The sequence below is a fragment of the Phaenicophaeus curvirostris genome, chromosome 1 (assembly GCF_032191515.1).
Source record: "Phaenicophaeus curvirostris isolate KB17595 chromosome 1, BPBGC_Pcur_1.0, whole genome shotgun sequence".
Taxonomy (NCBI): Eukaryota; Metazoa; Chordata; class Aves; order Cuculiformes; family Cuculidae; genus Phaenicophaeus; species Phaenicophaeus curvirostris.
Window position 1 is genome coordinate 201,380 of NC_091392.1, and position 23,474 is coordinate 224,853.

The following is a 23,474-nucleotide window of genomic DNA, read 5'->3' on the forward strand; positions in this document are numbered from 1 at the left end:
TTCCTGCTCATACTCATCCAATTTTCTTCTGCTCCTTTCTCCTCCCTTATCACTGCACGAGTCACAGAATCACCAGGTTGGAAGAGACCCACGGGATCACTGAGTCCAACCGTCCCCATCAATCACTGACCCATGTCCCTCAGCACCTCGGCCACCCGGCCCTTAAACCCCTCCCGGGAAGGGGACTCAACCCCCTCCCTGGGAAGCCTCCGACAGGGCTTGAGGACCCTTTTGGTGAAGAAGTTCCACCTGAGGTCCAGCCTGAGCCTCCCCTGGTGGAGCTTGAGGCCATTCCCTCTCGTCCTGTCCCCTGGCCCTTGGGAGAAGAGCCCAGCTCCCTCCTCTCCACAACCTCCTCTCAGGGAGTTGGAGAGAGCAATGAGGTCTCCCCTCAGCCTCCTCTTCTCCAGCCTAAACACCCCCAGGGCCCTCAGGCTTCTTCTCCAGCCCCTTCCCCAGCTTCATCGCTCTTCTCTGGCCACGCTCCTATCAGCACGGCTCCTCCTCAAGACCTCAAGTTTCATAGAATCATAGAATCACCAGGTTGGAAGAGACCCACCGGATCACCGAGTCCAACCATTCCTATCAAACACTAAACCACGTCCCTCAAATTTCCTAGAATCACAGAACCGTTTCGGTTGGAAGGGACATCAAAACCCATCCGGTTCCATCCACGGTGCCATGGACTGGGAGACCCTCCACTGGTTGCTTCAAGTTCTCATCCAGTCTGTCCTTGGAATGAAAGAAAGGTGGTTTCAGCTGGATCAACCCCCTCGTTCCACGGCATCTTCCAGCCATGGGAACCCTTCAGCGACTTCAGAAGAGCTGAGCAGGCAGAGCCAGTAGTACGGAGGTGAAGGCAGGACGGCCTCTTTCCACACCAACGCCAGCTCCTCACACTCACGGAACTCCTGGCCCTGCTCCACTTGGCACTGGAAATCATCGCTTCTACTAGGAGAGCGAGAACCTCCAGCCGGGCCAAAGTCCTCTGAGCAAGAGGAACCGTCAGCACGGACTTCAGAAGGTCCGTTCAGTGGAAAACAGAGCAGAGAACGGAGCCCTCGGGACCGTCCACTTGCGATAATCTACAGATCCCTAAAATGGAACGTCGAAGAGTCAACCTTGCGCAAGTCTCAGGGAGTCTCCGAGTCAAAGGAACCACGTGGACATCAAATCCCTAAGGACAATTATAGAATTAGAAAGGTTCCCAGAACCCTTGTTCTCCAGCCCCTTCCCCAGCTCCTGCAGATCCTCCTGCCCTCCAGCCATGGATCCAGACCCCTCTGCAGATCCTCCTGCCCTCCAGCCATGGATCCAGGTCCCTCTGCAGATCCTCCTGCCCTCCAGCCATGGATCCAGGTCCCTCTGCAGATCCTCCTGCCCTCCAGCCATGGATCCAGCCTGGCTGGGTCCCTCTTCTTTCCCACCCTCTTTCAACCTCAGATGCAACCAGACCTTTGCTACGAAGCTGCTTGACTTCCCAGTGAACCCTCCACCACCACTATCCCCCACCAGTCCACCTCTGGAAGGCTTTTTCCTCCAACGCCTTTCTTGGAATTGCGATTTGATGCCAAATTGACTCCAGTGCTCACTCCCTTCTCCAGAAATAAAGACTTTCCTGAATGAAGGTCCATGGTTTGTGTCCTTCTCTGCGACAGCAGGACTGCAGGACACGCTCGAACACCAGGAGGTGGAATCAAACAATGGGAACCACCTACCAAGAGTCTTGATGAAGAACCTCTACCTGCTCAGCGCTCCAGACACGGAACATGGAAGACAAAGCCTGTCAACCTTATAAATGTCAGCTGAGACCAACGGGATGAGGGTTAACGAGGCCAAAGGGCGGGTCCTGCCCTTGGGGCACAACAACCCTGGGCAGCTCCAGCCTAGGAGAAGGCTGGCTGGAAAGGGCCTGGAGGAGAAGGACCTGGGGGGGTTGGTTGACCAGGAGCCAGCAGGGGCCCAGGGGGCCAAGAAGGCCAAGGGCATCTTGGCTTGGAGCAGAGCCGGCGTGGCCAGCAGGGCCAGGGAGGTTCTTCTCCCTCTGGCCTCGGCCCTGGGGAGACCGCTCCTCGAATCCTGGGGTCAGTGCTGGGCCCCTCCCCACCAGAAGGATGTTGAGGCTCTGGAGCGAGTGCAGAGAAGAGGAACGGAGCTGGGGAAGGGGCTGGAGAAGAAGCCTGAGGGCCCTGGGGGTGTTCAGCCTGGAGAAGAGGAGGCTGAGGGGAGACCTCCTTGCTCTCTCCAACTCCCTGAGAGGAGGTTGTGGAGAGGAGGGAGCTGGGCTCTTCTCCCAAGGGCCAGGGGACAGGACGAGAGGGAATGGCCTCAAGCTCCACCAGGGGAGGCTCAGGTTGGACCTCAGGTGGAACTTCTTCACCAAAAGGGTCCTCAAGCCCTGTCCGAGGCTGCCCAGGGAGGGGGCTGAGTCCCCTTCCCTGGAGGTGTTTAAGGGCCGGGTGGCCGAGGTGCTGAGGGACACGGGTTAGTGAGTGATGGGGATGGTTGGACTCAATGATCCTCTGGATCTCTTCCAACCTGGTGATTCTATGAATCCCGGTGAGGGCTGCAATGAGCGGGGTACAGATGTCCCTACAGCACATGGTTCTTCTGGTCTACTGAGATGAAGCTAAAGGTGGTTTCCCTCCTCCCAGGCACCGCAGGGTTGAGGGAGCCTCACCCAGACCGGGCTCCGAGGGGAGAAAAACCTGTCCTACCTGTGCAGCAGAGAAACCATCTCTGGGAGAGATGAGGCTGCCAATTAACGAGGAAGGGGATGGAGGAGGGACGAGATATCATCTCTGAAAGTCACATCCATGGCGAGGAGTTAAACAAATTACTGCTCTAAATGATCAGTCGGTGGGAAAGACGCCGCATTTCCTTTGTCAAAGCTCTAGAGTAACACCAGCTGGAGCAAACGGTGGTGGCTCTCCAGGAAAATGAGGGAAAATCATTGGTTCATGGGATGGTTTGGGTTGGAAGGGACCTCAAAGCCCATCCAGTTCCACCCCTGCCCTGGGCAGGGACACCTCCCACTGGATCAGGGGCTCCAAGCTCCATCCAACCTGGCCTTCAACACCTCCAGGGATGGGGCAGCCACAGCTTCTCCGTAAAACCTTCTCCAGGGCCTCCCCACCCTCACAGGAGAAGGTTTCTTCCTAAGATCTCATCTCAATCTCCCCTCTTTCAGCTTGAAACCATTCTCCTTGTCCTACTCCTGCACTCCATGGTCAAGAGCCCCTCTCCAGCTTCCCTGGAGCCCCTTCAGCTACTGGAAGGTCACTCTAAGGCGTCCCCAGAGCCTTCTCTTCTCTAGGCTCAACAACCCCAACTCTCCCAGCCTGTCCTCAGATGGGAGGTGCTCCAGCCCTTGGATCACAGAACCATAGAATCACCAGGTTGGAAAAGACCCACCAGATCGTTGAGTCCAACCATTCCTAGCAAATACTAAACCTCCGTGGCCTCCTCTGGACTCGTTCTAACAGATCCACGTCCTTCTTCTGCTGAGGACCCCAGAACTGGATGAAAAATGCTTTATTGCCAGTGACTGAACCAGCCTTGCTCTGCCACGCGAGCCACCACCAGGCCGAAGCATCCCAAGTCCCCAACACCCAGGCTCTCGCTCTTCACGGCTTCAGGAGAGCAGATCCACTCTCACAAGGAATAACCAAAGGACTTCCATGGCTTTAAGACACCAACCAACCAACCAACCCCCTTCTTCCCGATCCCGTAAAGCAAACCGCGAGGGATTCTCACGTTGAGGACTTCCTGCCGTAGGTTGGCGGGCTCCACGCAGCTGATGAGGCGCAGCAGGAGGTCCATCATCGCCGACGTGTCGATGTGCTTTAGCACCAAGCTAATGAACTGCTCTTTTTTCCTCAAGAACGCGATCACCTGGAAATTAGAGAGTGACGATCAGCCGCTCGGCCAGCACACGCATCTCCTGCACTTCACCTCTCGGTCCCAACCACCCATCTCGATGCGGAACAGCAACTGGATTGAGAAATTCTTCAGCGTACGAGAGAAGGGAATAACATTTTTGCTTCAAATGAAGTTTTTTGAGCTCTTTCCCTTCTTCTATTCCACCAAGACACCCAAGCCCAAAGGAATGAGTGTCGAGAAGCTGGTGCAGCTGGAGAATTTTCCATCCAGCTAAAGCTCTGAGACCCTTCACTCCGAAAATCAGTTTTGAATTCCTAGAATTCCTAAAGCCCTGCTCAGCTCCTGCTCCCAGCACCCCGTTTACAGCCTCGAGACTGAGATGTGGCTTGAGGAACACGGTGATTCCGGACAGGAATCAAGGGATCATCGATGTGCTGGGTTGGAGAAACAGATCATGGAATGGGTTGGGTTGGAAGGGATCTTAAAGACCAGCCAGTTCCACCCCAGCCATGGGCAGGGACACCTCCCGCTGGATCAGGGGCTGCAAGCCTCATCCAACGTGGCCTTCAACACCCCCAGGGATGGAGCAGCCACCACTTGTCCGGGCAACCTGGCCCAGAGTCTCACCACCCCCAGGAGAACATTTCTTCCTAAGATCTCATAGAATCACTGGGTTGGAAAGGACCCATTAGATCATCAACCATCATCTCAATCTCCCCTCTTCCAGCTCCAACCCCAAGACAAAGACCAAAGAGCTTTTGTGAGCTGTTTCCACCCCGATCTCAGAGCCCAGCGAGGTCCTTTCACTGCCACAAACACGACGAGACGATGAAGGTAGCAAAGCTGCTGCCGCACAAGACAACGTTAGCGCGTTAACGGGTGCTGACGTATCAGGACAAATCTAATCGCTACCTGTTCCGTTTTTCTTGCAATGAGATTCCCAATAGTCTTACTGAAGAAACTGGCTAGCAAAGGGTTCAAAGGAGGCTCATGATCCAGGAAGTCGTAGAGGATATTCAGCAGCGTTTCATCCCCTCCCAGCTTGTCGTTGATCTGTGGCACGTCCGAGGTCAGCAGTTCGCAGGCTGTGTTGGGATATCTGGGAAGAGAGAAGCACGAGAACCGAAGGTGAAATGAAAAATCTCAAGGAAATCATCTCTTATTCAAGTCATAAAGCAAAAAGAATCAATGATAGAATCATGGAATGGGTTGGGTTGGAAGGGATCTTAAAGATCATCCAGTTCCAACCCTCTCCCATGGGCAGGGACACCTCCCACTGGATCAGGGTGATCAAAGCCCCATCCAACCTGGCCTTCAACACCTCCAGGGATGGGGCAGCCACAGCTTCCCTGGGCAACCTGTTCCAGGGCCTCATCACCTTCATCATGAAGAAATTCCTCCTCATGTCCAGTCTAACTCTGCCCCTCTCCAGTTTATCCCCATTGCCCCTCGTCCCATCCCCACAAGGCTTTGTAGAAGGTCCTTCCCCAGCTTTCCTGGAGCCCCTTCAGGTCCTGGAAGGTCTCTCTAAGGTCTCCTCGGAGCCTTCTCTTCTCCACAACCCCAACTCTCCCAGCCTGTCCTCGGACGGGAGGTTCTCCAGCCCTCGCATCATCCTTGGAGCCTCCTCTGGCCCCGTCCCAACAGCTCCATCTCCTTCTCCTGCTGAGGATTCCAGCCCTGGCCCCAACCCTCCAGCTGAGGTCTCCCCGAGAGGAGCAGAGGGGACAATCCCCTCCCTCCCCCTGCAGAAGGAGCTGGGGAAAAGCAAAACAACCCACGGAAACAAGGTTTGTCGACGGGAACGGCTCATTCCAAGGAACCATCATCTGGTTTGAACCGACCAGATCACGCAGCTCAGCTGCCCTCAGACCGCGCTCGGGGCTCATTTTTAAGCGCGAGGCACTTAAATCCACTTAAAAGCTCTTAACAGGGATGCATTTGCAGGATGGAATGAACCTCAAGCCGGAGGGTGACGTGCAGGACACGGGTTTTCGCCGGTTACCGTAACATCACAGCAAATTCTTGAGCGGAAAGACACAAACATATTCTGTTCAAGCAAGAGGATTGGAACTGAGAGACAGAAGCTTGGATCCAACACAAACCTCCTGGCAAACGAGCTCACGCTAAGGAGAAGCGATTCAGAGCCAACCCTTGGAGTCTCGATTGTTGAGGAATGTCTACAATCTGCTGTAAAATGAACTTTCAGACAACGTTGCTGCATCTGGCATCGAGAATTTTGCTCACGTCCAATTTCACATTCTGATTTATTGGAAATCCTTCCCATTCCTGCCCTTGTTTCTTGCTCTTCCAGGTTTTTGAAACAGGTCACATTTGTGAACCGGAAAGGTAATAATCGTGGAATAGTTTGGGATGGAAGGGACCTTAAAGATCATCCAGTTCAACCCCTGTCATGAGCAGGGACACCTCCCACTGGATCAGGGGCTCCAAGCCCCATCCAGCCTGGCCTTGAACACCTCCAGGGATGGGGCAGCCACAGCTTCTGGGTCCAGCCCTGGTCACTGTCTTTATCAATGACCTGGATGAAGGCATCGAGGGCACCCTGAGCAAGTTTGGGGGTGACACTGAGCTGGGGGGAAGCTGGATCTGCTGGAGGGTCGGGAGGCTCCAAAGGGACCTGACCAGGCTGGATCCATGGGCTGAGACCAACGGGATGAGGGTTAACGAGGCCAAAGGGCGGGTCCTGCCCTTGGGGCACAACAACCCTGGGCAGCTCCAGCCTAGGAGAAGGCTGGCTGGAAAGGGCCTGGAGGAGAAGGACCTGGGGGGGTTGGTTGACCAGGAGCCAGCAGGGGCCCAGGGGGCCAAGAAGGCCAAGGGCATCTTGGCTTGGAGCAGAGCCGGCGTGGCCAGCAGGGCCAGGGAGGTTCTTCTCCCTCTGGCCTCGGCCCTGGGGAGACCGCTCCTCGAATCCTGGGGTCAGTGCTGGGCCCCTCCCCACCAGAAGGATGTTGAGGCTCTGGAGCGAGTGCAGAGAAGAGCAACGGAGCTGGGGAAGGGGCTGGAGAAGAAGCCTGAGGGCCCTGGGGGTGTTTAGGCTGGAGAAGAGGAGGCTGAGGGGAGACCTCATTGCTCTCTGCAACTGCCTGAGAGGAGGTTGTGGAGAGGAGGGAGCTGGGCTCTTCTCCCAAGGGCCAGGGGACAGGACGAGAGGGAATGGCCTCAAGCTCCACCAGGGGAGGCTCAGGCTGGACATCAGGAGGAAATCTTTCCCAGAAAGGGTGATTGGTCCCTGTCTGAGGCTGCCCAGGGAGGGGGTTGAGTCCCCTTCCCTGGAGGGGTTGAAGGGCCGGGTGGCCGAGGTGCTGAGGGACATGGGTTAGTGATTGATGGGGACGGTTGGACTCAATGATCCTCTGGGTCCTTTCCAACCTGGTGATTCTGTGATTCTATGATTCTAATTCTGCCCCTCTCCAGTTTACCCCCATTGCCCCTCGTCCTATCAGCACAAGCCTCCCACGGCACCAGGCTGCTCCAAGCCCCATCCAACCTGGCCTTCAACACCTCCAAGGATGAGGACAACTCCCTCAGGCAGCCTGGGCTGGGGCCTCCTCACCTTCATCATGAAGAATTTCTTCCTAATGTCTAATCTAAATATTCCCCTTCCCAACTTGAAGCCACTTGGTGAGGTTATTGGTTTGTAACCGAGCCCGTTTCTCCATTAGGATTTTTCAAACCTTCAGAATCCAAGCTCTTTATTTCCTACTTAAAATATTTCCAGGCCAGCCAAGAGGTTTTTTCCCCTCTCACAACACCATTTCCTTCCTAACCACCCTCCTCGTCTTCATGGGGACCATTCCTGGAAGTCAGAAAATCAAACCCCGAGCCCTCGGTAAGGCTGTTAATGTCTTTCTTGCTCCTCTGAGGATCTTAAATCCAAGAACATCACAGTTACAACAACAAAATGACTTTAGAGCCGTTACGTTTCTTGGCCTGAGGGTTGAGGAAGGGTTTTTCCTCCTTTTGCTGGCTCGCGGCTCCACGCAAAAGGCCTTCACGGTCCCTAAGAGCCCCCGTGACAGATACAGAATCAGGATAATGGAATCGTTAAGGCTGGAGAAGACCTCGGAGCTCATCCAGCCCAACTAACAGCCCAAGCCCACCATGACTATTAAATGATGGTTCTAAGTGCCACGGCCACCCGCTCCTAGAAACTCTCCAGGGATGGAGACTCAACCACCGCCCTGAGAAGCTTCTGCTGGGGCTTCATTGCTGTTGGTGAAGAAATTCTCCCTAACATCCAGTCTAAACTTTCCCTGGTGCAACCTGAGGCCATTCCCTGTCATCCCATCGCTTCTTTCTTAGGAGAAGAGTCTGACGTCCCTCTGGCTCCAACCTCCTTTCCAGGAGCTGCAGAGAGCGATGAGGTCTCCCCTCAGCCTCGTCTTCTCCAGATGAAACAGCCCCAGGTCCTCAGTTGCTCCCAGAACCCTTGTTCTCCAGCCCCTTCTCCAGTCCCGTTCCCTTCTCTGCACGCTCTCCAGCCCCTCAAGGTCCTTCTCGGAGTGATGGACCCAAAACTGAACCCAGAATTTGAGGTGTGGCCAGGGGGACAATCCCTTCCCTGCTCCTGGTGGCCACCTCATGGCTGATCCAAGCCAGGATGCCGGTGGCCTTCTTGGCCCCCTGGGCCCCTGCTGGCTCCTGGTCAACCAACCCCCCCAGGTCCTTCTCCTCCAGGCCCTTTCCAGCCAGCCTTCTCCTAGGCTGGAGCTGCCCAGGGTTGTTGTGCCCCAAGGGCAGGACCCGCCCTTTGGCCTCGTTAACCCTCATCCCGCTGGTCTCAGCCCATGGATCCAGCCTGTTCAGATCCCTTTGGAGCCTCCTGACCCTCCAGCAGATCCAGCTCCCACCCAGCTCAGTGTCATCTCCAAACTTGCTCAGGGTGCGCTCGATGCCTTCATCCAGGTCGTTGATAAAGACATTGACCAGGGCTGGACCCAGCCCTGAGCCCTGGGGACACCACTTGGTCCTTTCACCTCTGAAGCCACTATTAACGCGAGCAGGGTCTGCTCTGCCTCTTCTCCAAGCTGCTCTCCTTGCTTCAGGATCTCACCAGGCTCCTCAGACCCCTGCCAGCATCTCAGTGGGGTCCATCACAACCAGACATCCCAAGGCAAACAGCTCAAACTCTTCTTCCACGGCCTGAAGTCTCCATGTGGTTGCTCAGCTTTGACAAGGGGATTTACTGCTCAGTTCTCCTCTTGGCAGTTTCCCTCTTGAACTTTGGGAACTTCCACCCTTGATGTTCTCAAGAAGGAACCACTGCGATGACTCCATTCCCACAGCGCACACCGTTCAGGGCCGTGTGTCCTTCCAAACCTATCGAGTTTCATCCCTGTTCCACTTTAAAACCTTTCATAATCCTTTCTTAAGAGCCAAAACCTGGATTCCACTTGGATTTAGACCGAGTCCTTTTTTTCCTGCTCAGCCTTTATTTATTCCAAAAGCTCCCGCAGCTTCTAAGCAGCTTAAACGCCTCCTTCCCCTCGCTGGTGCCCCACCACGCTTTGAAATGGTCCTCAGCTTGCTCTGTCTACGGGATGGGACGCATTTCCAAACAAAACCCCTTAAAGACCAGCTGGCAAGCGGGCCACCACTCATCTCTCGTGGCCACCAAAGCCTCTGTGCCTGCCTGGGGGTTGTAACCACGCGGCCACCACCGCGACTGGGAAGAGGAAGAGGATGAAATGCCACCTGCTGATGAAGAGAAGGGTGAACGAGGCTGTTTGCTTCCCAACACGAGAGTTCTTCTACCACGGCGGCACAGGGACCGCGATGCCGAAGGCTGAACCTGTTCCACCAGCAGTGGAACCTGCAATGGAACCTCCAGTGGTGCCTCCTCCCCAGCAGGCCCTGAGCTGTGTTCAAGAGCTGAGGAAAACGTCAATAATCCTGCACGGGAAATTCGAGGATGGCTGGGAATAAACACCCAAGCGAGAGCTTCCCTCTTCCCAGAATGACAGAACCATGAAGGTTGGAAAAGACCTCCAAGCTCATCCAGCCCAACCCCTCCGTGCCAACTAAACCAGGTCCTGAAGTGCTGCAGCCTGAAGTTCTTGGAACCCTTCCAGGGAAGGAGACTCCACCACTGCCTGGGCAGCCTCTGCCAGGGCTTCACGGCTCTTTCCGTAAAGAAATTCATCCTAACGTCCAGTCTAAACCTCCCCTGGCACAACTCGAGGCCATCTCCTCTTGTCCCATCACTTCTTCCTTGCGAGCAGAGCCCGACGTCTGCCTGGTCCTTCTCCTCCAGGCAGCTTTCCAGCCAGACATCTCCTAGAATCTGCCCTCTGAACCAACACCGACCACTTCAGAGCTCGGTGCTGGGCTTGGCAGAGGTGGCCTTGTGCTTGGACTCAGTGATCTGAAAGGTCTTCTCCAAGCTCAATCAATGTGAGGAGCAGCTGAGGAACCCGGGGTTGTCCGGCTGAGGTAGAAAGAGGCTGAGGGGAGACCTTGTCACTGTCTACAACTCCCGGAAAGGGTGCAGCGAGGTGGGGGTTGGTCTCTTCTCCCATGGGACAGGTGACAGGATGAGGGAATGGCCTCAAGTTCCACCAGGGCAGGTTCAGATTGGACAGCAGGAAAAATTTCATCACCAAAAGGGTTCTCGGGCGCTGGCAGAGGCTGCCCAGGGAGGTGGTGGAGTCCCCATCCCGGGAGGGGCTTAAAAGACGGGGAGATGAGGTGCTCAGGGATCTGGTTCGGTACTGGAAAAGGACGGTTGGACTCGATGATCTCAAAGGTCTTTTCCAACCTACTGGTTCTACGATTCCGTGGTTCTGTGACCCCACAGTGACAAACCCACCCGGGTTTATTCATTTCTTGATACACAGAACAGCCTTTTCCTTTTACGTAAACTAACCCGACAAAAACAAACTGCCCAAATCCAAACCGTGACTATTTTCAAGCGCACGCTTAGCAAAACAACGTAGGAACAGGATTAGTCGGGAGAACCAAACCCATCAGAAGAGACCACCAAGGTCAGGAAGGGGCCCTCAGCAGAGCCAGAGCCTCCCCCTAGCGACAGGGGCATGGAAATGAGACCTTAGAATCACAGAATCACCAGGTTGGAAGAGACCCACGGGATCATGGAGTCCAACCGTTCCTATCAACCACTAACCCATGTCCCTCAGCACCTCGGCCACCCGGCCCTTAAACCCCTCCAGGGAAGGGGACTCAACCCCCTCCCTGGGCAGCCTCGGACAGGGCTTGAGGACCCTTTTGGTGAAGAAGTTCCACCTGAGGTCCAGCCTGAGCCTCCCCTGGTGGAGCTTGAGGCCGTTCCCTCTCGTCCTGTCCCCTGGCCCTTGGGAGAAGAGCCCAGCTCCCTCCTCTCCACAACCTCCTCTCAGGGAGTCGGAGAGAGCAATGAGGTCTCCCCTCAGCCTCCTCTTCTCCAGGCTAAACACCCCCAGGGCCCTCAGGCTTCTTCTCCAGCCCCTTCCCCAGCTCCGTTGCTCTTCTCTGCACTCGCTCCAGAGCCTCAACATCCTTCTGGTGGGGAGGGGCCCAGAACTGACCCCAGGATTCGAGGAACGGTCTCCCCAGGGCCGAGGCCAGAGGGAGAAGAACCTCCCTGGCCCTGCTGGCCACGCCGGGTCTGCTCCAAGCCAAGATGCCCTTGGCCTTCTTGGCCACCTGGGCCACTGCTGGCCCTCCCCACCTCCGCTGCCCTTCTCTAGATGTGCTCCAGCTCCTGGTTTTGGCTCAACTACCAAAAACCAGTCCAGGTCAGGTATCGATAACTCGGAGCAGAACTCTATTCCCTTGCCATTTGGATCAAACCACCCTGGAGGACCCGTGAAGATACGCGTCCTTTCTCTTGCACGGTTTGAACAAAGAGCAAACGATGATTTGTTTGGACAAAATCAACGTTGAACCATTACAAAGAACTCCAGAAACTCCAGAAAACTCATGACAAACTACAAAAAGCCGTGAAATTCTTCACACTACTCGGAAATCTTTCTCCCAAGATCCCACCCACCTCGCACCAGAGCGTTTCCAACACCATTTTTTTTCACGTAAGAGAGAAAAGAAACACCTACTTGAAGCGGACCTTCTCGTCCATATCCACAGGGGGCTCATGGGTGATGAGGTTGACCAGCTCCTCCATGCAGTGCTGCTGGCAGAGGAAGTCCAGCAGCTTGCGGTTCTGAGCTTTGCACTCCTGTAGGATGTCATCTTCGTCCATCAGCTCGTGAAGTGTCACATCTTCCTTATCCAGCAGCTTGTCCACATGCGATGTCGTGTTCAAATCAAACTTCCAAAACATGTTGATGGGACACAACTTGCTGCAACGCAAAAGAACATGAGTTATTCTTCCATCTTTACTATTTATTCAACCTTTACACGGTTGGAGTAGAAGCCCTTAACAGAACTGGCCACCAGCTGAAAATCAGTTCAATCCTGGAGACAAAATCAGTGAGTTTTTGCATCAGAAAACTAGCAGAAAACTTCGATCAGATCTGAATGACATCGGCGAACAACATGAACTCTCTTCCAACCTAAAGAGCTCCTGATGGACACAATATCTGCCCCCCTTGAACTGAAATCAAAGAGGAGGTTCCTGTACAGAAACACGTGGCCAGCAGGGAGGGAGGGGATTGTCCCCTCGGCTCCTCTCGGGGAGACCTCAGCTGGAGGGTTGGGGCCAGGGCTGGAATCCTCAGCAGGAGAAGGAGATGGAGCTGTTGGAACGGGGCCAGAGGAGGCTCCAAGGATGATGAGAGGGCTGGAGAACCTCCTGTGCGAGGCCAGGCTGAGAGAGTTGGGGTTGTGGAGAAGAGAAGGCTCCGAGGAGACCTTAGAGAGACCTTCCAGAACCTGAAGGGGCTCCAAGAAAGCTGGGGAGGGACTGTTCCCAAAGGCTTGTGGGGATGGGACAAGGAGGAATTGGCTTTAAATTGGAAGGAGGAAGATTTGGGTTGGACATTAGGAAGAAACTCTTCACAATGAGGGTGAGGAGGCCCTGGCCCAGGTTGCCCAGAGCAGTGGTGGCTGCCCCATCCCTGGAGGGGTTCAAGGCCAGGTTGGATGGGGCTTGGAGCAACCTGATCCAGTGGGAGGTGGATCAGGGCTGGGCTTTGAGGTCCAAGCCAAACCATTCTATGACTCTAAGCCTGCAGCTGCAACGCCAGCAGAAATGGAACCAAGATCTTGATCAAACAACACATCCAGCGTCACCTCTCCAGCCTGTCCGGGTCCCTCTGGGTGGCTCCCTCCCTTGGAGCACGTTGACCACGTCACACAGCCTGGTGTCACCAGCAAACCTGCTGCACTAATCCCACCGGCGCTGATGAAGAGGGTGAACAGCAGAGACGCTTGAGGGGCTGCAGACTCAACGAGTTCCTTCAAACACCAGGTCCAGCCCCGTGAGTGGCACCCACAGCACCCTGGTTCCTGCAAACCCACCGCCAAACACTGAGTCTCCAGGCTGTGTTCCCAACAGGTTCTAACTCGGAGCTCCCAGCTCCGATGTTCAGCAGTGGAATCTTCCAAGAGACACCACAGGTCCCTCCTCAATGACTCCAGGTATTCGTAGAATCATACAATCATTAGGTTGGAGAAGACCTCAGAGATCATCACCTCTAACTGTACCCGTCTACTACAAAATCACGTCCCCAGGTACCTCACGTACCTGCTTTTTAAACCCCTCCAGGGATGGGGACACCACCACCTCCCTGAGCAGCCTCTGCCAGGGCCTGAGAACCCTTCCTGTGAAGAACCTCTTCCTGAAGCTCCATCTAAACTTCCCCTGATGCAGCTTGTGGCCATTCCCTTTTGTCCCATCACCTATCACTTGGGCACCACCACCCACCTCTCCACAACCTCCTTTTAGGTAGTTGTAGAGAGCAATAAGGTCTCCCCTCCGTCTCCTCTTCTCCTGAACAACCCCAGGGCCCTCAGCTGCTCCTCGTAACGCTTGTTCTCCAGACCCACCCCCAGCTCTTCTCCGGACACGCTCCAGGACCTCAAGATCTTTCTTCTGAACCCGGGATTCGAGGTGCAGCCTCACCAGTGGAGAGTCCAGGGGGAGAATCTCCCCTGGTCCTGCTGGTCACCATTTCTGAAACAAGCCAGGACGCCGTTGGCCTTCGATATCAACAACCTCCTCACTAGCAACCACCTCAAGGTGGAACGCAGCCCGATACCGCCTGCTGCCACCACAGAGCGTGATGACGAAAAGCAGAGGTTCGTACCTTCAGTAGAAGTTACTTCAAACGTAAAATCTTCTCCACGGACAGAGAAACATTTGGGTTATGGTTCCTGGAATATACCCGGCTTCAGAACATCATCTTCATCCAGTGTGAATTTCTTCTCAAGCGTCCAACCCTGGAAAAGACGTTAAGAAGTTGTTATTGACCACAGGTAGCTGAGGGCAAAACTGTTTCTTTCCTCCTAATCAACCTTTCACATAGAATCACAGAATCACAGAACCACCAGGTTGGAAGAGACCCACCGGATCATGGAGTCCAACCATCCCCATCGATCACTAACCCGTGTCCCTCAGCACCTCGGCCACCCGGCCCTTCAACCCCTCCAGGGAAGGGGACTCAACCCCCTCCCTGGGCAGCCTCAGACAGGGACCAGTCACCCTTTCCAAGAAATATTTCATCCTGATGTCCAGCCTGAGCCTCCCCTGGTGGAGCTTGAGGCCATTCCCTCTCGTCCTGTTCCCTGTCCCTTGGGAGAAGAGCCCAGCTCCCTCCTCTCCACAACCTCCTCTCAGGGAGTTGGAGAGAGCAATGAGGTCTCCCCTCAGCCTCCTCTTCTCCAGCCTAAACACCCCCAGGGCCCTCAGGCTTCTTCTCCAGCCCCTTCCCCAGCTCCGTTGCTCTTCTCCAGACGTGCTCCAACATCTCAAGGTCTTTCTTGGAGTGAGGGGCCCAGAGCTGACCCCAGGATTCGAGGAGCGGTCTCCCCAGGGCCGAGGCCAGAGGGAGAAGAACCTCCCTGGCCCTGCTGGCCACGTCGGCTCTGCTCCAAGCCAAGATGCCCTTGGCCTTCTTGGCCCCCTGGGCCCCTGCTGGCTCCTGGTCAACCAACCCCCCTAGGTCCTTCTCCTCCAGGCACTTTCCAGCCAGCCTTCTCCTAGGCTGGAGCTGCCCAGGGTTGTTGTGTCCCAAGGGCAGGACCCACCCTTTGGCCTCGTTAACCCTCATGCCACCTTCCACCCCAAACAGAAATCAAAGCAAGCTGGTGCGTGACCAACTTCCTTGGCAAAGCCACAACCACCAGCAGGGCTGATGTTCTCCTTCCCATTCCACATCCTTCTGTAGAGCTGGGTCAACACGAACTTGCACCGGAGTCAACAGCCCCTTCTGGGCCCAGGGACTCAGCTCCAAGACTTGGACCTCTTCGACAACACGTTTGTGTCCTTGACATCACTTCAGGAGGAAGTTACAGGCTGTCCAGGAAAACTAAGGGTCATTTTTCCTGCTCCAAGAATCATCACAGCTCCATCCCATGTCCTTCACATCAAGGCTGAGGCCCCATCACCTTAGGAGGCAGCAAGAGGAATGGAGCTGGGGAAGGGTTTGGAGAAGAGGGGTTCTGGCAGCAGCTGAGGAACCTGGGGCTGTTTAGGCTGGAGAAGAGGAGGCTGAGGGGAGACCTCATGGCTCTCTGCAGCTCCTGGAAAGGAGGTTGGAGCCACGTGGAGACTGGGCTCTGCTCCCAAGGAACAAGGGTTGGGATGGGAACGGCCTCAAGTTGTGCCAGGGGAGGTTTAGATGGGATGTTGGGAGAAGTATCTTCACTGAAAGAGCGGTGAAGCCCTGGCAGAGGCTGCCCAGGGTGGTGGTGGAGTCTCCATCCCTGGAGAGGTTCAAAAACCACGTGGTTGTGGCACTTCAGGACACGGTTTGGTTGGCACGGTGGGGTTGGGTTGACAGTTGGACTGGATGAGCTCCGAGGTCTTTTCCAACCTCAATGATTCCACGATTCGATGAAACCCCATGCATCCTCTTCCACCAGGGTGGCAAGAGACCCACCTTCACCTCCAGGCGCAGGAAGCCCCCAGCACCACCTTGAAGAGCCTCCAAGGGCTGAACACCATGAACACCTCCTCCACATTCCCACCCGCCCAACCAGCTCAGCAGCTCCTGTCACCCTGCGGCGTCATTACTTGGTCATTATCCCACCTCCCCGGAAACACAGAACGATCTCCCTGACGTGAGAAGGTGGTGGAGTCGTCACACAAAGGAAACGCTGATAATTCTGCTCTTCGGCATTAACGATTCCCAGCTCCAAGCAGCCACAGGCCAGCAAAAGCCTCTATGAGCATCGTTAGAACCAACAAGGCAGAAAGAAATGGAACCACAGAATTTCACAGAAGAGTTTGGGCTGGAAGGGACCTCCTCACCCTCATGGTGAAGAGATTCCTCCTCCTGTCCAGTCTAACTCTGCCCCTCTCCAGTTTATCCCCATCGCCCCTCGTCCCATCCCCACAAGCCTTTGGGAACAGTCCCTCCCCAGCTTTCCTGGAGCCCCTTCAGGTACTGGAAGGTCTCTCTAAGGTCTCCTCGGAGCCTTCTCTTCTCCAGGCTGAGCAAGCCCAACTCTCTCAGCTTGTCCACAGATGAGAACAGGCAGCTCAGAGAAAAGCAAAAGAGTCACCAACAGTTCCTTGGCAGCTTTTAACCTCACCTGCAGATATTTCAGAGTTCACAGAATCACAGACTCACCAGGTTGGAAAAGACCTCCAGGATCATCGAGTCCAACCATCCCCATCAATCACTAACCCATGTCCCTCAGCACCTCGGCCACCCGGCCCTTAAACCCCTCCAGGGAAGGGGACTCCACCGCTTCCTGCCCACTTGAAGTGCCACAAAGTTATCACAGAATCATTTGGTTGCAAGAGACCTTTGAGACCATTAAGTGCAACCATCCCTGTCCACTACTAAACCACATCCCTGAGCACTTCATCCACCCGGCCCTTAAACCCCTCCAGGGAAGGGGACTCAACCCCCTCCCTGGGCAGCCTCGGACAGGGACCAATCACCCTTTCCAAGAAATATTTCATCCTGATGTCCAGCCTGAGCCTCCCCTGGTGGAGCTTGAGGCCATTCCCTCTCGTCCTGTCCCCTGTCCCTTGGGAGAAGAGCCCAGCTCCCTCCTCTCCACAACCTCCTCTCAGGGAGTTGGAGAGAGCAATGAGGTCTCCCCTCAGCCTCCTCTTCTCCAGTCTAAACACCCCCAGGGCCCTCAGGCTTCTTCTCCAGCCCCTTCCCCAGCTCCTTTCCCCTCCTCTGGACTTGCTCTAGGACCTCAATGTCCTTCTAGGAGAGAGAGGGCCCAAACCTGAACCCAGGATTTGAGACGCAACCTCAAATAATCCATGGAAAAATGCCCAGCATCAAGCAGTCACCCTTTCCATCACCTCCTCTCCAGGGAGGAGGCCATGACCCTTTCAGTCAGCCTGGAGGCTTGGTCATTCCTCGGATTTCACAGAATCATAGAATCACAGAATCACCAGGTTGGAAGAGACCCACCAGATCATCGAGTCCAACCATTCCTATCAAACACTAACCCATGTCCCTCAGCACCTCGTCCACCCCTGCCTTTTCACACTATCAATGCTCACATCAAGGTCCTGAAGTTGGGCTTTTCAGGCATCATCAACTTTTTCTTGGCTCTCAGGAATTCAGGGCCAAAAGGGCATAAACACCATAAAATTGTCGAGGAGAATAACGAAAAACTTAATTCTTATTGCCAAGAGATGGGTCAAAAATCAGGATATTTCTACGTCTTGCAGAAAGCCACCATGAGTTCCCATCTAAAGAAAAGAACTATTAGGCCCTTGAGAGACCTTCCAGTACCTGAAGGGGCTCCAGGAAAGCTGAGGAGGGGCTGTTCCCAAAGGCTTGTGGCGATGGGACGAGGGGGAACGGGGACAAACTGGAGAGGGGCAGAGTTAGACTGGACACGAGGAGGAATCTCTTCACCATGAGGGTGAGGAGGCCCTGGAAGAGGTTTCCCAGGGAAGCTGTGGCTACCCCATCCCTGGAGGTGTTGAAGGCCAGCTTGGATGGGGATTTGATCACCCTGATCCAGTGGGAGGTGTCCCTGCCCATGGCTGGGGGGTTGGAACTGGATGATCTTTAAGGTCCCTTCCAACCCAACCCTTTCCGTGATTTGAGGTGGAAGTGGACGGGCTTTGAGGTCCCTTCCAACCCAACCCACTCCGCGATCCTCTGAAATTCAGGTTCAGAGGGACGACGAATTTGTTTTCCTCACCATCTGGACATTTGCAAAACGAGATGCAAATCATGAGGTAGATGAAACGACGCTGGTAATTATAGACGTAACCGAGACCGGTTACTATTTTAGACTTCTGGCCCCGCTCCCCGAGGAGCTGCCACGGCCACGGAAGCAGCAGGTTCTGGTGTCAGAGCTGGCACCAAAGCCTTGCAGAACTGTTCAGGCTGAGCGTGAAGTCATCTTGGTCTTCTGAGTGGGACAATGAAGTTGGAGAAGGCCCCTTCCACACAGCCAGGAGTCACCGGGTACCCGAGAGCGAGCAGGAGATCATCCAGCGCGGTTATTTCTGGCAGCACCAGCCAAGTGGCAGCAGAGCCGGGACCAAGAAGGAAATTGGGGACAGGGTTTTGCCGCCCAACGTGCAGCTGGAGTTGACAAGAAGGTCCCTTGGAAGGCTGGATGAGGGAAAAGCTGGGGATGGATCTTCCTGGACTTCAGGAAAGCCTTTGAGACAGTTTCTCCCAGCGTTCTGCTTCGGAAACTGTCCCCTCTGGCCTGAACAGGGGAACGAGCTCCTGGGTGGAAAACTGGTTGGCTGGAGGGTCCAGAGAGTGGTGGGAGATGGAGTTAACTCCAGCTGGAGGCCAGTGACAAGTGGTGTCCCCAGGGCTCAGGGCTGGGTCCAGCCCTGGTCAATGTCTTTATCAATGACCTGGATGAGGGCATCGAGTGCACCCTGAGCAAGTTTGGAGATGACACTGAGCTGGGTGGAAGCTGGATCTGCTGGAGGGTCGGGAGGCTCCAAAGGGACCTGAACAGGCTGGATCCATGGGCTGAGACCAACGGGATGAGGGTTAACGAGGCCAAAGGGCGGGTCCTGCCCTTGGGGCACAACAACCCTGGGCAGCTCCAGCCTAGGAGAAGGCTGGCTGGAAAGGGCCTGGAGGAGAAGGACCTGGGGGGGTTGGTTGGACAGGAGCCAGCAGGGGCCCAGGGGGCCAAGAAGGCCAAGGGCATCTTGGCTTGGAGCAGAGCCGGCGTGGCCAGCAGGGCCAGGGAGGTTCTTCTCCCTCTGGCCTCGGCCCTGGGGAGACCGCTCCTCGAATCCTGGGGTCAGTGCTGGGCCCCTCCCCACAAGAAAGACCTTGAGATGTTGGAGCACGTCTGGAGAAGAGCAACGGAGCTGGGGAAGGGGCTGGAGAAGAAGCCTGAGGGCCCTGGGGGTGTTTAGGCTGGAGAAGAGGAGGCTGAGGGGAGACCTCATTGCTCTCTCCAACTTCCTGAGAGGAGATTGTGGAGAGGAGGGAGCTGGGCTCTTCTCCCAAGGGACAGGGGACAGGACGAGAGGGAATGGCCTCAAGCTCCACCAGGGGAGGCTCAGGATGAACATTAAGAAAAGATTTTTCATGGAAAGGGTGATTGGTCCCTGTCCGAGGCTGCCCAGGGAGGGGGTTGAGTCCCCTTCCCTGGAGGGGTTGAAGGGCCGGGTGGCCGAGGTGCTGAGGGACATGGGTTAGTGATTGATGGAGTGGTTGGACTCGATGATCCCATGGGTCCTTTCCAACCTGGTGATTCTGTGATTCTATAACTTCTCCTCTCCTGCCAACGGTCACAATCCGAGCTGACACCTTTCCGTAGCCACGATCCATTTTAGGGCTCTGTCAAGGCATTCGGGAACCCACTAAGCTGAGGAACGCTGCCAGTTTAGCACCTAACACCACGCCGCCACCTCACAAGGATTCACATTTTTAGTATTTTTATCACCAACATCTTCCCAAGCAATGTGCTAATTTGGGTTCTCGAGGAATTTTGACTCCACAACTCGAGTTGCCTAAAAAGGGCCCAACTTTCCAGAAGAGTCACGCCAACACCCTCCAAAATTCAGAGCAAATGTCTGAAGTCCTCCACGGTGAGGTCTGCAGACACATTAGAAAATCTTCCTCCTGTAGATACCAGAGAAAGGAGATGGGAAGCCACCATCCCAGCTTCAGTTTGCACCCACAAAGGCACCAGATGTTCATAGAATCATAGAATCACCAGGTTGGAAGAGACCCACCGGATCAACGAGTCCAACCATTCCCACCAAACACTAAACCATGTTCTCGAGGACGGCACTTGTGTATCAAAACTCCGGTCCTGGAAAACTCTACTCTACTTTTGTGAGATCCCACCTGGAGTCCTGGGTCCAGTTCTGGAACTCCCAAAAGAAGGAGATGGAACTGTTGGGTGCAAAGGAGGCCACGGGCAGACCTCGTAGCAGCCTCCTAGAACCTAAAGGGGCTACAGGAAAGCTGGGGAGGAGCTCTTGATCAGGGAGGGCAAGGATAGGATGAGGGGGAGCAGTTTGAAGCTCAAAGAGGAGAAATTGAGATGACATCTTTGGAAGAAATGTCCTCCTGTGAGGGTGGGGAGGCCCAGGTTGCCCAGAGAAGTGGTGGCTGCCCCATCCCTGGAGGGGTTCAAGGCCAGGTTGGATGGGGCTTGGAGCCCCTGATCCAGGGAGATGTCCCTGCCCATGGCAGGGGTGGAACTGGATGGGCTTTGAGGTCCCTTCCAGCCCAAATCATTGTATGTTTCTCTGAATCTCACACCCACGAGTCTGGAGTCATCACGGGCTCCTACGCCAAAACATGGCGATGCGAATAAAGGCAACGACCTGTCCTTGTTGAGGAGCACAACCCAACATCTTGGAGCACACGATGATCCTCAAGCACCTCCTGCCCCGAACGGTGCGGTTTGAGAGACACAAAAGCCCCGTAGCTTCATGAAAATCAAGGTGGGTTCTCAGCCCTGTTCTTTGAGCTCAGAAGCTCAAAGAGGATGTGAGCCAGCGAGTTCCTGCAGCAGCGGCAGCCACAGAGCGGAGGAGAAGGGGCCCAGGAGGTCACCCAGCCCAACCGTTGCTTCTCAAAGCCGCGTTAGATGGAGCTGTCTAACCTAGAAGAGCATCCAAGAAGGGTTTGAACATCTCCAAGGATTGAGATTCCCTCATCTCTCTGGACAACCAGGGCCTGTGTTCAACCACCCTCACGCTAAAACATCTTTTCTTTCATTGAGTTCAACATATTTCAGTTTGTGCCCTCTGCCTCTTGTCCCGAGAAGAACCTGGCTCCACCTCCTTTACCGCCCTCCATGAGGGATTTCTACACATGGATGATGTCTCTCAAGCATCTCTTCTCCAGGATGAGCAGCCCCAGCTCGCCCAGCTCTCCTCACGCAGCAAATAATCAACTTCATGGCTCTTCCTTGGACTCTCTCCACTAGATCCACGTTTCTCTTGTCCTGTGGAACCCAGCAACGGACCCTGCGCTCCAGATGTGCCCTCCCAGCACTGGATGGACAGGAAAGATCTGCACATGGATCTCTCCTGCAGCAAGGGAACGTCGCTGGCTCCTGGCCAGTCTTGGATCCACCAAGACGACACGGAGATCTTTCTCTGGAGAGCTGAGCTCCAGCTGCTCGGCCCCAGCCTGTCCTGGGGCGCGGGGTTGTCCCTCCCCAGGGCCAGCGCTCGGCACTGCCCTTGCCTGAGCTTCACGAGACTCTTCCAACCTGTCACCCCAGCGTGTCGAGGACCCTCTGCTTGGCAGCTGAGCCTCTGGTCCAGTGAGTGCTCCTGCCAGGACTGAGTCCTAGGATCATGGAATGGGTTTGGTTGGAAGGAACCTCAAAGCCCAGCCAGTTCCAACCGCCCCGCCATGGGCAGGGACACCTCCCACTGCATCAGGTTGCTCCAAGCTCCATCCAACCTGGCCCTCAACACCAGGGATGGGGCAGCCGTGACTTCTCTGGGAAACCTGGGCCAGGGTCTCCTCACCCTCAGAGGAAATATTCCTTCCTAGGATCTCATCTCAATCTCTCCTCTTTCAGCTGAAGAACGTTCCCTCTCATCCTACCCCTGAACTCCCTGATCAAGAGCCCCTCCCCAGCTTTCCTGGAGCCCCTTTCCGTGCTGGGAGCTGCTCTAAGGTCTCCTTGGAGCCTTCTCTTCTCCAGGCTGAACAAGCCCAACTCTCTCAGCCTGGCCTCGTACGGGAGGTGCTCCAAGCCCTCGCATCAACCCCACGGCCTCTTCTGGACTCGCTCCAACAGCTCCACGTCCTCCCTGTGCTGAGGACTCCAGACTTGGACACTCAGGGCTCTTTGCTTTTCCAAGCTGGACATCCCCAACCCGGTCCTGCAGCCCAGACGCGTTTCCTTTCACCCAGTCAGAGGATTTGCTGTTCTTCACCAAGGAAGCGCGCGGCGTTCCAAGAGGGAAAAATCAACCTTTGGAAGATGCGGCTGCTTCAGGCCTGCAGCTCTGCTCCCCAGCCAAACACAACAGCACCACGTGCTCCAGAGCAAAGCAAAGGAGGAGCTGTCAGTGAACCTGCTCCACACAACTTAAAAACACTCTCCAGCCGCTCTCCATCGCTTTCTCCACCACCCACCACCCACCCGTTGTGTGTTTGCTGGGGTTTTAGCCTGGGAGGACTGGTGGAAACCGTGATGATGTTTTAACCCACGGGGCACAGAGCATGGAGGTGATGTCAGCATCTTCTGGATGCTTTCCAAACCTCAAGTTCCCTCCTGCTCGCACAATCTCAGAATCACCAGGTTGGAAAAGACCCACTGGGTCATTGAGTCCAACCATTCCCATCACTCACTAACCCATGTCCCTCAGCACCTCGGCCACCCGGCCCTTAAACCCCTCCAGGGAAGGGGACTCAACCCCCTCCCTGGGCTTGAGGACCCTTTTGGTGAAGAAGTTCCACCTGAGGTCCAGCCTGAGCCTCCCCTGGTGGAGCTTGAGGCCATTCCCTCTCGTCCTGTCCCCTGGCCCTTGGGAGAAGAGCCCAGCTCCCTCCTCTCCACAACCTCCTCTCAGGGAGCTGGAGAGAGCAAGGAGGTCTCCCCTCAGCCTCCTCTTCTCCAGCCTAAACACCCCCAGGGCCCTCAGGCTTCTTCTCCAGCCCCTTCCCCAGCTCTGTTGCTCTTCTCCAGACGTGCTCCAACATCTCAAGGTCTTTCTTGGAGTGAGGGGCCCAGAACTGGCCCCAGGATTCGAGGAGCGGTCTCCCCAGGGCCGAGGCCAGAGGGAGAAGAACCTCCCTGGCCCTGCTGGCCACGCCGGCTCTGCTCCAAGCCAAGATGCCCTTGGCCTTCTTGGCCCCCTGGGCCCCTGCTGCCTCCTGTCCAACCAACCCCCCCAGGTCCTTCTCCTCCAGGCCCTTTCCAGCCAGCCTTCTCCTAGGCTGGAGCTGCCCAGGGTTGTTGTGCCCCAAGGGCAGGACCCGCCCTTTGGCCTCGTTAACCCTCATCCCGTTGGTCTCAGCCCGTGGATCCAGCCTGGTCAGGTCCCTTTGGAGCCTCCCGACCCT

At 55.5% G+C, this 23,474-nt stretch overlaps 1 protein-coding gene across 1 annotated transcript in view; it reads right to left on the reverse strand.

Annotated features, from left to right (window-relative positions):
* The window catches only part of PPP6R2 (protein phosphatase 6 regulatory subunit 2), an 83,128-nt gene that overhangs the window by 42,145 nt on the left and 17,509 nt on the right, over window positions 1-23,474 (reverse strand). Inside the window, exons 2-5 of the mRNA XM_069861212.1 lie at window positions 14,109-14,241; window positions 11,955-12,200; window positions 4,795-4,981; window positions 3,757-3,894 (exon numbers count right to left, since the gene is read on the reverse strand). Coding sequence (XP_069717313.1) covers window positions 3,757-3,894; window positions 4,795-4,981; window positions 11,955-12,181 — 552 coding nt within the window. The 5' untranslated portion in view covers window positions 12,182-12,200; window positions 14,109-14,241. The remainder of the gene's footprint in view (window positions 1-3,756; window positions 3,895-4,794; window positions 4,982-11,954; window positions 12,201-14,108; window positions 14,242-23,474) is intronic.